Source organism: Balaenoptera acutorostrata, chromosome 2 (assembly GCF_949987535.1).
Source record: "Balaenoptera acutorostrata chromosome 2, mBalAcu1.1, whole genome shotgun sequence".
Lineage (NCBI taxonomy): Eukaryota > Metazoa > Chordata > Mammalia > Artiodactyla > Balaenopteridae > Balaenoptera > Balaenoptera acutorostrata.
The window spans coordinates 134566389-134582491 of NC_080065.1; the positions used below are offsets into that span (position 1 = coordinate 134566389).

The 16103-nt window shown below is 51.3% G+C and overlaps 1 protein-coding gene across 3 annotated transcripts in view; it reads left to right on the forward strand.

Annotated features, from left to right (window-relative positions):
• The first annotated feature begins 3451 nt into the window (after positions 1-3451).
• The window catches only part of PPARGC1B (PPARG coactivator 1 beta), a 115432-nt gene continuing 102780 nt past the window's right edge, over positions 3452-16103 (forward strand). For 2 of the 3 annotated variants that reach the window (XM_007188669.2, XM_057540650.1), the window contains exon 1: positions 3453-4836. In XM_007188669.2, coding sequence (XP_007188731.2) covers positions 4759-4836 — 78 coding nt within the window. In that variant the 5' untranslated portion in view covers positions 3453-4758. Of the gene's footprint in view, positions 4837-16103 lie in introns of all 3 variants that reach the window. The other variant, XM_057540649.1, reaches the window with a different exon arrangement.

Consider the following 16103-nt stretch of genomic DNA (forward strand, 5'->3'; position numbering starts at 1 on the left):
CCAATTCCGAGACCCTCGACTGACACAACTGGATGATGTCTTCCACAGCCTCAGCCCTGAGAAGTTTGTCCTGTGAAGACACCTGAGCACTACCCAATCTGGAACTCTGGCTACTAGTCCTGGCTCTGCCCCTGAAGGGTTGTATGACCTCCGCCACATTCTTCTTCCTGTACAGCGAAGCTGGTGGATAACATACCCTCCACTGCCCCTCCACAGTTCTCAAGTTCTACAATTCAATAGAAGATGGAGCTGGCTTTCTAAATGAACAATATAAACCAGGTAGCTTTTTAGTTCCTCTTGGCTTGAGTCCCTGCCTCCTGGGACTGGAGAAATAGGTGGGAAATAGGTGTGTGTCTGACTCCCTGGTCTGGGTCAGAGAATCACAGAGTTATGGGCAGCTGGCAGGAAACCTCAGTGATTATCAAGACCCATGTCCTATCTCCCCCATTCACTCGACAAAAATTCACTAAGCAGTTGTGTTGAATAGAATGTGGGCAGGGGTGGCAGCTGTTGTGTTCACTGATCACACTGGCTGGCACATAGTAGGTGTTCATTAAACATCTATTGAATGATGGGTAGTTTCCTGCAGCAGAGTCATTTAGGGGAGCATATGAAATGCAGATGCCTGGGCCCACCGTAGACCTATTGAATTGTAATCTCTGCTGATGGGGCCCAGGTGACTGACATGACTCCAGAGTTTGAGAATCATGGCTGTAATATCTGAGTAAAGCACTCTCCTATTATCAGAAGGGAGAAAACACTGATGTTTTTTACTTTTGAGGATTTGTTGGTAGTGACTAAAATATTCAAGTCAAATAGGTTCACTTTGCTGTAGCCATTTCCATGGAGCCTGGAGCGGTCTGGGCTTCGCCCAGGGTATGGGCAGGGCAAACTTTCACTAATCTCGGGAGAGGCAAGGCCAATAAAAAGGCAGAGGAGATAGGAGTCGAGGCACATGAAGTCCAAGTTTGGCATGATTATTGCCCTTCACTTGAAAGTCATAAAATAGGAAATGTGCCACCAGTCCAGCTTCCCGGGAGGGGCTGCTGGTGTGAGGTTTTCCTCAATCCCTTTCAAGGGTCTGTGGCTTAGACCATGCACAGATCTGGCTTCAGATCTCAGCTGTGTCTCTAACTGCTTGGTCTTGGGCTAATCACTTTAACCCCTTTTAAGCTTTTGTTTCCTCAGTCATAAAATGGATATCACACTGCCCACTACTCAGGGTTGTTGAAGACAATCTGACATGATATAAACTCAGGTGTCTGGCACATGCACAGTACAGAAAAGCTGTTAAGTTTAGGTTGATACCTATAAACTGCCAGAATATCTGGGCTGGAGTGTTCAGTAGAGGTTGGTTTAGCCCGACCCTTTTGTTTTTACAGGTAGGGAAACAGCCTCAGAGGAGGGAAGCTAACTGCACAAGATCACCTAGCCTGTTAGGTTTCTTGAGGGCTTTTATGGATCAGAGAAGGTGATGAGGTTGACTCTGTGGTTGGCCCTTGATAAGGGAATTCCTGGGATAAGGTGTTTTTGTAAAAGAAGCTGGATATCTCAGGTGAGGTGCCTTTTCACCTGAGTTTCTTGCCAGCCAGAAGCCCATTCTGAGGACACAGGGGTTAGTAAGAAATGCCCTGAAGCTGGGCAATTTGTAGCTTTTCTATCAACATCAGGGTTTTAAAGACAAAAGCCATTGGGCGAGCGCTGTTGAGGGCTTCCCTGGGAGGCCCTGTCTGGCACTGCAGCTCTGCCAGGCCAAGGCTAGAGATGGCTGGCCTTGGGGACCCTCCAAGAATGGCCCCTGGGTTATAAGGGGCACAACACCAATCAGAGGCCAGGCTGGATCTGGTAGGGACACTTCTTGGAAACAGAGTCCTGTGGGGCTCTGACTCTGGTGTCTATGGGCAACAGCAGAAAAGCAGGGCCTTAGGAGTGTTCACGTCCTTAGTACTAATGCAGATGACACTGGTGATGGTGGTGACGATGATGAGCGTGAGAATTAGCACTTCCTCTTTGCCAGGTGCAGGGCTAGGCAATTTATTTTACAGGCATTGCTTCATTCAATCCTCACAAGATCCCTACCTGGAGGAAACTGAGGCTCAGAGAGGTTAAGTAAACAACCAAGGGCACAAAGTTAGTGAGCACCAGGATTCAAATCCAGACCTATTGGAGTTCAAGGTAGCCAGCAACCTGTAAGCACTGGAGGAAAGGAAAGTAACATTGGCCAGGGCCTCCGAGAGACAAATATTTTATCCCCATTTTTACAGATGAGGAAACAAAGAAACAGAGAGGTTAGCATTTTCCCCATGAAGTCAGGTACTGTGCCAAACACTTTCCATATGTCATCTCCTTGATCATCATAACATCCCTATGAAGTAATTTTTTTTTTTAAGTATTTATTTATTTATTTATTTATTTATTGCTGCATTGGGTCTTCGTTGCTGTGTGCGGGCTTCCTCTAGTTGTGGTGAGCAGGGGCTATCTTCGTTGCGGTGCGCGGGCTTCTCATTGCAGTGGCTTCTCTTATTGTGGAGCATGGGCTCTAGGCGCACGGGCTTCAGTAGTTGTGGCATGGGGGCTCAGTAGTTGTGGCTCACAGGCTCTAGAGCGCAGGTTCAGTAGTTGTGGCACACGGGCTTAGTTTCTCTGCGACATGTGGGATCTTCCCCGACCAGGGCTTGAACCCGTGTCCCCTGCATTGGCAGGTGGATTCTTTTTTTTTTTTTGGCAGGCGGATTCTTAACCACTGCGCCACCAGGGAAGTCCTGAAGTAAGTAATTCTATGATCCCCATATGTGTAGATGAGGAAACCAAGGCCTGAGACTAAATGACTTGCAGGTGTTCAAAACCAGGCAATCTGACTAGAGGGCCCATGCTCTTAGCTCCCTGAGTTGCCCAATATTGGAATGAGATGTGGTGGGCTGGACCAGAACCTGGGACTCCTGACTCCCAGGCTAGTGCTCCAAGGTTACATGTAGGATTTCTCTCTCTCTCGCTCTCTTTTTTTTTTTTTTTGGCCGCGTGGCATGTGGGATCTTCGTTCCCTGACCAGGGATCGAACCCGTGTCTGTTGCATTGGAAGCGTGGAGTCATAACCACTGGACCGCCGGGGAAGTCCTAGGCTTTCTCTTGGGATTCATCGTCCCTTAAAAGCGCACTGGTCTAAAGCCCAAAGAGTGAAATCATGCCCTGCGGTTCTGGGAACCTCAGGCTGCAGAAGAAGGAAGCTCTTGCCCTGGTGTTCAAGTCTGAGCAGGTGTACTGTGGACCCTCCCTGTTTCCTCCTCTGGCTGGGAGGGAGCCCAGGTAGGGCAGGCAGGGTGGGTCAGCCCTTGTGAGTGCAGGGTGGGAGGAGAGCAGGAGGCAGGAGCGCCCAATAAAACAGGCCTAAATCTTCCTGCCTTCCTGCCTTTACCCAGGCGGTGCCCTCATCTCCTGCCTGGCAAACAGCAGGGCATGATGATGAGAGTTCAAGGTTGGCGTCGGGAGACCCGAGTTCTGGTTCTGGCTCTGGCACTCACTCCATGTGCACCCTTGACTCTGGGCAGTTTCCTTATCTACACAATGTGTGGTGGTGGTAATGGGGGAGCAAAATCCTCTGGGATTTTTAGTTAACACATTATTTATTAAGAACCTACTATATGCCAGGCACTGGAGACATAGCATGTGCAAAAGCAGATTCAGGCCCTGCTTTCATGGGTCTTAAGAGTCTAGTAGGAAGAGATTCCAAGATCAAATCTTCACTGAAACTAATGTAAAATGACAACTGTTAACCAGTGTTTTAAAGGCCTGCAGAACTAAGGGAGCCCAGGATGGTGGGAGTGGGGGGAGAGGGAATGGGTTGACAGTCTGAGGGGCAGCAAGGAAGGATGCGGTGAAGATGTGGTTTACTAGATGAATGTCTGCTGGCAGGGGACAGCACCCTGTTGTGAGATGGTTCAACCAAGAAACTGGGAGGAGGCCAGTGGGCCTGGGGAAGCATGCAGGAGGCGGGCCATTTCAAGGCATTGTGGGTCACGGTAAGAGAAGTCATTGAAGTTTTGGGGTTTTTTTTGGGGGGGTGGGGGGAATTAGGGAGTGAGGGGATACTTAAGAGAGAGAGAGAGAGGGTTACATTTGGAATATGGGTCAACGCATCTTCTAAGGAAAAGATTTTTTTAAAAGCCACTCCCTCTGAGGAGCCTTCCCGGATTTCTCCACCTTTGACTTATGGTATCCCTCCCTCTCTGGCCTGCAGCCCGGCATGACAAACTCAAGCCTCCAGGGCAGCCAGACCTGGGCTTTGTCTTCCTGCACTGAATTGCACTGTGGCTTCAAACGAGGTCCTCTGCCTTCCCAGGCCTCAGTTTCCCCAGCTGTGCCGAAGCAGGTTGTCTCGAAGGACCCGCCCAGTGCTAACGCAACGTGATTCGCTCTGGCAGGAGCGGTGGGCTGCCCGCATTGCTGCGCAGGCATCGGACTGCCGGCTGGGGCACCGTCACCAGGCTACGGGCGCTTTCCTCCCAGGCAGGGGGCAGTGGGAGAGGATCGCGGCGCCAGACGTTGCGCAGGAAAGTGGGGGCGCGACCCCCTGCTCGAGCGGGCACCGCGCGGCCCCGCCCCCGCAGCCAGCTGCCCTGCGGCAGCCGGGGCCCGAGCTCCGCCCTCCTCCTCCCGCCGGCCTCTCTCCCTCCTCCCGCCTCCCTCCCTCGCTCGCTCGCTCCCTCCCCCCCCGGCCGGCTCGGCGCTGACTCCGCCGCACGCTGCAGCCGCGGCTGGAAGATGGCGGGGAACGACTGCGGCGCGCTGCTGGACGAAGAGCTCTCTTCCTTCTTCCTCAACTATCTCGCCGACACGCAGGTACGGCCAGCAGGGGCCACGGGCCCGGAGCCAGGGCTGCTGAGCTGCGGGGGCTGCCGCCGCAGCCGCGGAGGCCGGGAGGCAGCGGTGGGCGTGTTGGGGGGATCGGGGGTTCCAGGCTGCAGAGCCCCGCTTCCGTGCACCCTGCGATGCGCTTCGTTACGGGGACTGGGAGCTGGAGGTCCCCCCGCGCGTGCCGGAGCGTTGGGGGCGCTACGGCCGCTGGGGAGGGTCTAGCCTTCGTTGCTTGGAGTCCGGCCCCCACGCCCGCAGAGCTGGGGGGTTCCACGCTTCCTTGGGGAGGTTGAGCCGCGCCGAGGTGTGGGGGACCCTTACGCTGGCTCTGGGTGCGGGAGGCGCGCCCTCCGGCTCCCGGCACTTGCCGCTGTACTTTCACGTGGACTTGTGGCCCGGGCACAGGCGCTTGCCCCGGTCCCCGGAGTCCCCTGATCCTCCAGTCTCGGATACCCCGCGTTCTGCTGCTGCCCCCCACCCGCAAGGCTCCCCCAAAGCGCCAGCAGCGCGGAGTTTCCTGCCAGTTGCCCGCTGAAGGCATAGGGGTCTGCGGGGCACGTGGACATGCGGGCGGGGATAGAACCTTCCTGGTTTCGCTACCCGGCAGAGCCCCCGGGGGGAAAAGCACGGCAGGATGGGGGCGGAGGACTGTCTGGGGATGCCTGGGTCCCCCTGCGGCGCGCGGCCCCGGTGCGCGCTCGGCGATGCTGGGGGAAGGGAAGGCGAGGCGGCGTCCCGGGCTCTGGCGGCGCCTGGGAGCCCCACCGGAGACACGCGCGTGACAGGAGAGGGTGCCCTGGTGTGCCGGGAGTGGGGGGGGGGCGACAAGGAAGCTGGTGACTTGGAGACAGGGGCGGGGGGGGGGGGTTGCTGCTGGGATAAGCTGCACCGAAAATGGCAACACAAGGCGTGCGCGCCCCCAACCCCTTCCCCAGTTTTCCCCACCGCATGCCTGTTGCAAGCATAAAGTTTGGCCCCATAGTTAGGGCTTTTTCTACGGCCGCCCCGCTGCGGGTAGCGGGGCGGCTGGGGATGCGGCGGAGCCGAGAATGAGACCCCGGATGCGGGCGCATGCCTGAGCTCCGAGAGGGGCTGCTGGGCGCTCCCGGGCGCGGCTCGCTAGGGCTGGTTTGGTACCTGGAGTCGGAGCGCCGTTGCCGGCTTGTTTTGCATAACACTGGAAGGGAGGGGGAAGTCGGGGGGGGGCGGGATGTGGGAGGGGAGAGAGGGAAACTTTGCTTCTTGTTATATCTGCCTGTCTTTGGGCGGCAGCAGCTGTCATGGGACCGGGTGGGCGGGGAGAGGCTTGCTAGCTGACTCCTTGCCTTGAGATGCGACTTGGAGGGGACGCAGCAGCCGAGACGTTCAGCTCTGGCGGACTCTGGGTGGCGAGTCCTGGCTGGCTGCTGGAACCGCGCGGCGTGGCGGGGTGTCGCCGAGAGGAAGCCCGCCACGCGCAGGAGAAGGCCGGTCCTCGCCCGCTGCGGACGTTCATGCGTCAGGGAGCCGTGGGGCCTCGTGGTCGGTGGCGGGCCCGCTTGGGTGGGTTCCGGGCAGGGGCCGAAGCGGCTGGTGGCGTGTGATCGCGCTTCCCCAGGCCGGGGGAAGAGTGTGATGAACGGTCTGCGCGCGCGGGTGTCTGTGTTTGTGTGCACACGCCGCGCGCGCCGGGCGCGTACCTTTACCTCTGACGAAACTGCAGTGGAGCTCCCGCGGCGGTCACTGGGCGCAGTCACTCGCCCCGCTCCCATGTCTGCTCCGAAGGCGGATCCCAGCCCCGGCACCACCACGGCGCCCCCAGCCCCCCAGCCGACAGCCTGGGGCCAGGGGGACTGGATGCGGGGTGGACCGAGTTGCCGCTAGGAAAGTTCTGCCCTCGGCCCTCTTACTTGTCTGGGGGGTGACTCCAAACCTCTCACTAAGACGCGGATGAAGGAGGCCTGAAATAGCCAGAGACTTGTTCAGAGACCCATAGCAAGAACTTGTCCGTTTTGGGTTTAACTCCATCTTCTGTGTTCTTTGGCTCACCAATAATTATTTGCCCTTTTAGCCGTCCGGAGTGCCTACCCAGCAGGGATATTTCACCTGAGGAAACTTGAAAATTGGGTAATCAGGTATCAGCAGAAGCAGTGCAGTGAAAGTTAATCCGGGACGTTTTGCTTTTTTTATTTAACCACGTGATAGGCTCTTCTGGTGATCTTTGCCGGCCCAACTTGGGAAATGTAATTGATAGGGGGAGCTTTGCAGCCGCCCCTAGAAGGCTCATAGAGCCAGCCGGAAGAGGACCTGGGCGGGTCATCGCGTGCCTCCTCATTTTACAGTTGGGGATAGAGGCTGTGAGGGCTGAGCGGCTGGTACAGGACCACGCAGCCAGTGGGTGACAGAGCCATCCAGGGCTCCTGACTCCAGGTCCTGTGTGTTACCTCGAAATAGCACTGGACTTGGAGTCAGAAGGCCTGAGTGGAGTCGCCTTCCCCACTCTCTGGCTGGGTGACCCCGGAGCAAGCCATTTTAACTCTCTGAGCCTCCTTTCCTCCATCTGTCAAATGGGGTTGGTGGCGCCCCAAGAGAAGGCCTGCGGTTGCTTGCGGTGAGCACTGTTTGCATGTGAGATGTCTGTTGTTCCTGCAACTTCCTCTCCTCCCCCCCAGACCCTCCCTGGCCCTCCCCTCCTCCATCTCCCCCTTTGGAAGAGGTGGGGAGAGTGAGTAAAAAGGTAATTTATCGGCTTTATCCCAAAGGCTTGTCTTTGGTGGCTAACCCAGGGTTAGATAGAGGGAGGGCTCCTGTTTAGGACACTTAACTTTTACCCATTCAGGGCAAAGTTCAGAAATTCGGCAGACCAAGGATTGTGAAAGTTTTTTGGAAAGGTTTGGGGCATGTTCCCAAAGGACTTTGGGTTGGCTTCCCTTTGTTCAGGCTGTGCCCCTTGCCTGCAGTGCCCTCACCCACCATTCCTGCATGGCCCTCTGCTCTAGCAGGCCTCCCCAACCCGGCTTGCCCTGCTTTCTCTAGCCTCTGGTTTTCTTAGTCTGTGTTATACAACCGAGCACTTTGTGTGTGCGTTCTGTGTCCCAGTAAGATTCTGGAACTAGAGTTGTGCCTTTCATCTCTTTGTGCCCCTGTGGCACCTGTCACCATGCTGAGCTCCTTTGCTCAGCTCTTGGCTAGGCACAGGAATTACAGACAAGGGAAGCTCTCAGGCTGGCTGGGGAGACAGCTGGGCAGAGTATGGGAGAGAGGAATGCAGAGGGCTGCAGCTGTGGGCAATGACTTAGGCTCCAAAGGCCACACAGTAAGCCCACACTAAATATGGGTTGTTCGAAGTCACTTGGGGCATCAATCATAGATGCCCAAAATGTCAGAGTTGGCAGGAACTTTATTTTTATTTATTTATTTTAAAAAATTATTTGAATTTTATTTATTTATTTTTTATACAGCAGGTTCTTATTACTTATCTATTTTATGCATATTAGTGTATATATATCAATCCCAATCTCCCAATTCATCCCACCACCACCATCACCCCAGAGTTGGCAGGAACTTTAAATCATTAAGTCCAACCTGTTATCATTTAAAAATATTTAATTATAGAATTGTTGGGAAATACTGGCATGCATAAAGAAAAAAATTGAAAATATGTAATCTTACCCAAACATAACCACTCTTAATTTTTATATATTTTCCGACTTTTTCCTATTGATTCCTGTGGATTATATCTTTTGTACACAAATGGAGTCATTCTTTACATATTAATTGTAACTTGGAATCTCACTGTTGTAGCTTGCTTTTGTTTTGTCCTCCAAACTATATGCTGTCACTGTCTTTCCACATCAACAGGTATTCTGCTTAATATCTTAATGGTTATATAATATTAAGGGTTGAACCATAATGCATTTAATCAATCCTTTATTGTTAGTCATTTAAGTAGTTTATAATTTTTTTTTTTTTGCTCTTGTAAGCCATGCTGAAATGAATATCTTTGCATATGTCTTTTCTTCATTTGAATTCCTAGAAATGAAATTACTCTGTCAAAGAAACTATGCAGGCGTTTGGTAAACACATTTCTGGATTGCCTTCTAGAGAGATTGTGCTAATTTCACACCAGCATTGTGTGGGAATGCCTGGTTCCTCATACCCTGATAACTCTTGGTATTTTAATTGTTTTTCATTTTTACCAGTCTGTTCATCAATAAATTTTGTCACCTTATTGTTTTAATGTGCATTTCTTTGATGACTTGTGATGCTGAACCTTTCCCCCATATGATTATGGGCCATTTGTGGTTCTGTTCTGTGAAATGTTGTGTTGGTGAACTTGGCCCATTTTTCAAATGGTATTCTATCTCCTCATTGTTCTAAGACTGGATCCGAGCACCCAGAAGGGGCTCATGCCACATGGAGAATTGGGGAAGATGTGTTGACTAATGTTGACTGCTAAGTCTGGAGTATTGCTGCCTCCACAGCCCCTGAAGCCAGGGTTAACTTCTTTTCCAAGTCAGGGTTCTGGCCATCTATAGGGGCAGGTTGAAGTGAATCCTTTGCTGGGTGCCTTTACCTACTCTTCACCTGTGTGAGACCCAGGGGAGTAACTTTTTCACCTGAGCCCAGAAGGGGACACGTTTGCTGGATTTGTTTACCAGAGGCCCAGGGTTCACTTTCACTGGGGCTTCCTGGCTGGTGCTAATGATCAGGATGCCTGTGAAACCCAGGAAAGGCAATGGCCCAGCAACTGGGCCCTGGGGGCTTATATTTCCCCTTCACCCTAGGGCCCTCCTCTCCCCAGCTGGTGCAGGCCAGCCAGAAGCTTCATCATTGCCAAAAAAAGGTGAGTCACCCTTTTTTTTCTGTCTCTGGAACAATAGAAGGAATACTGGTTTGAGTCAGAAGCAGCCTTGCAAATGGGAGCTTGGATTTGGGCTTAGAAGTGAGTCCCTAATACGAGCACTGCAGTATTAATGGCTATCTTCTATGACGATGATGCATCATCGTCATCGTCCATGCAATTTATTGAGCATCCTCTATGTGCTGTGTGCTCTGCTGAGCCTTCTATTTGCATTATTACATTTCATTCTCATAAAGATTCTACAAAGTGTAGGTGCTGTTATTCCCATTTTACAGATGAGGCATTTACAGTTTCAGAAAACTCATTGACTTGCTGAAGACGATCTACCTACATTACCTTGGAGTAAGTGGAAGAGCCAGGATCAGTGGGCAAGGTCCCTAGACCTCTTGACTCCAAGTTCCATGAAGACAGGGACTACTCTCTTTCTGTTCATAGTTGTTTTCCAGCACCTTGAGCAAATGAAGGCCAATTGTAGAGAGAGAAGGCAGAACTCATAAGTCCCTCTGCTTCTCTAGGCCTCTGTTCCTCAGTCTATGAAATGGGGATATTAGGCCCTAACTCTCAGGTTTGGGAATTAAATAATCGAATGTATATAAAATGAGCATCCAACTGCCGTTCACAAAACTTGGAATCTTTCTCTCTCTGAAACACTTTAGAAGGGCAAGAGCAAGGATGGAACTAACTCCTGCCCAGGCAATCCTTTCTCTGTAGGAAAGGGAAGCATAGTTCTTGTGATATAAGGGTGGAGGGAACCCAAATAAAGTCATTTAGAAGAGAATGAGCAGTGTTGTTTACTGTCTCTCCTCTTCCAACATAGTTGAATGCCTCACATACATCCTGTGGACACTCAGCTGATGAGGAATCAGTTGGATTGGACCGACGTTTCTGTTCCTCCGACTCTGGTCTAGGTCCTTGTCCATTGACAACTGGATTCCTGCATTTACTACCAAACAGATCTTTGCCACACCAGACTTTGTGCTCTCCTACTTGTCCTCAGCCTTGATGGCAGATCTGTCCTCCTAGAGTACATGTCTGATGTCACTCCCTTGCTTACACATCACCCACGGCTCCCCAGTACTTTTAAATTAAAGGCCAAAGTTTAGCTTCATGTGCAAGGGCCTTCAGGTACTTGAAGTTGGAGAGTTAGTCCCCTGACTTTATCCTGAGTTGTCTGCTTTCCCTTTGGGATCCTGGTCCGCCCCAGGCTATGTCATGAATCTTCTTCCAGGAAACGTTGGCTCATGCAGCTGTTTTCTGTCTCCATTTCCACTATTTCCATTATTTATCCTGCAAGATTCAGCTCCCATGCCATCATTTTGGTGACGCCTTCTCACCTCCAGGTACCACTACTCCATCCCATGTGTGGCAGGGAGCACTCTGAAGTCAGCCTAGCTGGGTTTGAGTCCTGGTTCTGTGATTTACTAGCCGTGAGACCTTTGGTGGGTCACGTGACTTCTCCGAACTTACATTTCCTCATGTGTAAAGATAACGATAAATAGTACTTCCCTGATAAAGCTGTTCTGAGGAGTCAATGAGAATCAAAGGACAAAATGGATTGAAAGCACCTCACACAATGCGTGGCATAGAAGCACCCAATAATAGATGCATCTCTTCTAACACAGGTCTTGTTAAGTGTTTAGGAAATCACTCCAGATTGTTAAGCTCTATGAGGGCAAGGACTTTTGTTCACTTCATTGACCATTTTTTCCCACAATGAATAGACAAGTGCCTGGAACACAGTTCAGAATCCTCACTGAGTGAACAAATGAGCTACAGTATGAGCCTCTTCAGAGCATGTGTTCCTGAGAAGAGACAGACTAATAAAACGCTTGTGGAATGACCTGAAAGGTCCTCTCCAGGCCTCCATCCCCACCATTTTAATGTATTCATAGCTTACCCGCATTTCAAGCCCCAGGTCACACCTGACTGCTCTGGAAGGCCTGTGAAGCACACTGTTCTGCCTCTTCCACTGACGTGGAGGGTGCCACTTACTATCTACTGGTGCCTGCGTGCTTTTTTTTTTTTTTTTTGGCTGCTCGGCATGCGTGATCTTAGTTCCCTGACCAGGATCGAACTCGTGCCCCCTGCAGTGGGAGCTCGGAGAGTTTTAACCACTGAACCGCCCGAGAAGTCCCTGCCTGCATGTATGCGTTTAACCCTACAACTAGGATGACAGCTCAGGGAGGGCAAGAAAAAATAATTTTTATCCTGGTCTAGCATTGTGGTTACCCATTAAGCAGACGAGTTTTCGAGCAGAAGAATGTTCTGTATGATTAGGTGTCAGGTTCTCTGCAAAGAACTTTGTATTTTAAACATTTTACGGTGGAAAATGTCGAACATACACAGCAGAAGCCAGTGGTGGGAAGGGAATAGGGAATCTCCATGCCCTCGACACCCAGATTCAGCCATTTTGGACCAGGGGCCACTCTTGTTCATCCATCCACAGAACACGTGTCCTCTATGGCTGTTTCAGTGTGTATCTGTGAAGAGACTTTTGAGTACTGTTGCATGGTTTCTTCCAGTAATGCTGAGGTTGCTTCTGTTTCTCCCGTTTTGTAAGTGATGAACTTGAGACACAGAGAGGTTAAGTCATTCAGGGTCTTGGAACTAGTGAGTGTCTAACCTGGGATTTGAACGTTGGTCCTTGAACAGCTCCCTCTCCTCAGCTTGGGAGGGATCTTGGAGTGCATCAGATCTACCCTTGCCTTTCCCAGAAGAAGGGACACTGGGGCACAGGAGAAGAAGCCATCTTGCTGGAGGAAGCTCAGGTCTCTGACTCTCTGACTAGTTCTTTTCCAGTATCAGGACTTGAGGGGAGGGTGGGTCTTGGCTCTCAGAGAGGGACAGGGTGACAGTCCTTGGAGAGACACTGCTGCCCAGGGTGGCTGGGCTTTGTGGTGGCTGTAGGACCCTGGGGTGCAGTCCACCACCACCCTGGGCAGGCTGCACGTTCTCCCTGCTCTCACTGTTCCTAAACCCCAGAGGCCTCACCCACTTCCCTTGCAGTTGACCTTGGTTTTCTCATTAGATGCTGAGGACCATCCCTTGAGGGAGACAGGGCTGCAGGGTTAGGAGTTGACAGAGCTGAGAGGAGGGGCCTGGCCTGAAGTTACATAGCTAGGCCATGGTGGCAGCAAGACTCCTGGGCTCCCCGACCTGCTCTTTCCTTAGGGAAGAGCCTGAGTTGCAGCTCAGGTTAGAGCAGGAGACCAGAGAGACTTTTAGGAGTCATTGGCGAAGTCATTGATTAATTATCGCCAAAGGCCTGTAATTACTGCTCAGTCTTTTAGGAAAGAAAACATATGTTTTCTCTAATTATTTGTTTCAGTGGCTACGAGGGCTTAGAATCCTAGGATTGTACTATGCTTGGGGCAAGCCCTGTGGCCTTTGGCACAAAATTTCTTTGTGCCTCAGCATTTTTATCTAGGAAATAGGACTGATAGTAGCAGATACCTTAAGGGGTTTTAGGAAAGGCTATTTGAGATGATGCCTGTAAAGTGTTTCGAAATGCCCAATAAATGGGAGCCATTGTTAATAATAAAAACAGGCAAATATAATTCAGATCTTGCTACTTATCTTCCCACTGAACTCTTGGTCCTTGATCCTGTCTTAGCCCTGAGGTTCCTAGTATTATGATTTCCTTTCCCCTATACTTCTGGGGGGACTGAAGAGGAATCCCATCCAGCCTTAGCCAGGTGTTCCAACGCAACTTTTAGGAAAGCAAATCCAGTTAGATGCTGCTTGAAGAGAGGAGAAGAAATATCAGATAGTGATTAAGAGCTCTGGGCTTTGGAGTTTAACTACCAAGGGTTTAAATCAGCATTCTACCATTTACTAGCTGTGTGACCTTGAGCAAGTGTCTTAACCTCTCTGACCCCAGTTGCCTCATGCAAAATTGGGGAGAATTATAGTATGTTCTTAGGATAACTGCAGAAGATAAATATGCCTGCCACATTGCCTGACATATAGCAAGCACCCAATAAATGGTAGCCTCTGTGAAGATGACAATGGTAATTATGTAAATACACCAAGGTAAACTTGAGCTTTCAGGGAGTTGGGAGTGCCTTAGAGACCATCTTGCTCAATGCCCTTACCTTGAAGTAAAGAAACAGACAGGGAGCAGACCAGGGAAAGCCTTCCGATCACCCAGCAGAGGCAGGACAGGACCCCTGGCTGCTATCTGCTTGGCCAGGGCTGGCTCTGCATAGCAGGGACTCAGCTGTCTGGGACCCGCTGTCTGGGAACTCAGCCGGGAGAGCCCTGCTTGGCTGAGATGGATGCTCCCCGGCGGCTCTGCCGCCGTGTTTGTTCCTTGTGCTTGCCTGGCAGAACAGAGTCATTTAGCAGAGGGAGAGCGAGGAGACGTTAGAAACCAGGCCCTGAGCAGTTGCAGCAGCCGGCCCACGAGTGGCTCCCTGATGTTGCCATGGCAAACAGCCTTGGCAACGTGGCTGCTTGAGCCTTTATTTCTGGTCTCAGGCTCCTCTCAGAGAAGTGTGGTACCCAGGACACTGGGGAAGGCCCTGACCTGGTTCTTTGGCACTGAGGATGGCCCAGCCTCCATGCTGCTAGTGACCCCAGGCCCCAGCAGCCCCTGCTCAAAACATCTGCAGGCCCACCCTCAATGACCTGCAGAATCAAGCTCCTTGGTATGGCATTCGGGGCCTCAAATGCCTATCCATTTATCCATCATTCCATCCATCCATCCGTCCGTCCGTCCGTCCGTCCGTCCACTCATCCGGTACTATTGATCATGCAACACTGTACCCATTGCCACAAGAGTAGAACAATATATTTTTTTAATGTGGATCCTGATGTTAGGTGTTCCTAGGCCTCCCTCCTCTTCAACCATATCCTTCAACCGTGACGGTGATGAGAACAGTTAACAACTGCTAACCCTTTCAAGCAACAGCATTTAATCTCAGAGGAACCCCATGAAGTGGTCCCCGCTGTTACCCCCATTTTACAGTTGGGTAGACTGAGGCTGACTACCCAGTTTGAGGTGCTGGCACTGTTCTGCAGTTCCTTCCCTATACCTGGTAACCACTAGGGCCCCTACCATGAGGTATCTGTTGCCTCTCCCAATCTCCAACAGCATCCTTCAAGGCCAGCTTGAGTGCTGCCTCCCCTAATCCTTCTCTGAGAAGTGCCCCCTTTTTGCTCTGTGATCCCACAGTCTATGGCAGACATTTGCATGTCCTGCCTTCACTCTATTCTGTCACCCTGATTCGTTTATATCTGCCTCTCAGCCACTCCAAAACAAAACACACAGGGAAACTGGCTATAAGGGAGAGCTTTGAATGTCCTGGTGAGAAGTCAGCAAAGGTTTTTGTTAGTATTATTATTTATAACAGTAACCATAGAAAATAGGTAACATTTAATGACCACTTACTATGTGCCAAGTACTAAGCTAGGACCTGCAGGTACATTGTCAGGTAAAGGAGTCTCAGCTACCTGGTGAGGTTGGTCCTATGACAAACCAGAAAACTAAGGGTATAAGAAGTTCAGTGACTCACCCCCAATCACCCAGACAAGTAGTGGAAAGGCTGGGATTTGAGCCTAGGTCTGCCTGGCTTCAGAGCACATGGTCTTAACCACTGCAGTGTGACTAATCTGGCTGAGCATATAGAAAGGACTGGAATGGGGGTGATGCACAGCAGGAAGGAGGCATCTAAACTTGCCCTCAGCTGGGGGGGGCTCAATGGAAGTGAGTGGATGTGGGAGAGAAGTGACAGAGTACAGGGGGCTCAGAGTGGCATCCCTATAACTGAGATGGCGGGGTGGGGGGGTGGGCAGAAGAGAATTTGCTTTGGGGGAAGATTTGTATGGGGAGTAGATACCTATTTATTCTGGGCCCACTGTGTGCCAGGTTCGCCCCCATCCCTGGCCTTCCCTGGAGCTTGTTAAATGCAAAACTCTGGTCCAGCCTGTGATAACCTTTGTGTATGTGTTTATTCTCTACTGTTCTCTCTTCTGTAACCAGTCAGGACCAGAGCTCCCTAAGGAGAGGGGTCTCGTCAGGCTGGTTCAGCATCAAATCCCCCAGTGCCTGGACAGTGGCTGGCACACTGTAGGTCCCCAATAAATATTTGTTGAATGACTAAATGAATGAACAAGTGCTGTTTGATCTTTCAGGAAAGTCACCAGTCATTTGCCTGGCCCCAGAAGCCCCTTCTCTGTGCTTGGAGCTAGAATGTGTGGGTGAGGGGTATGTGTGGGGATTGTACTGGTCCCCACAAGGGCCCCACTGCCCTCGTCTCCAAGATAAGCCTTGCACACAAAGGAATCAAAGGCAAACATTTTTTTGGAGCCTCCAGAAACCCCTATCAGAACGCACCTCCAGTGGGCAGGTCTTTGTGGAATGTTAAACCACAGGTTAGGAATCCAGTCTGTTACAGGGCGTTGCTCT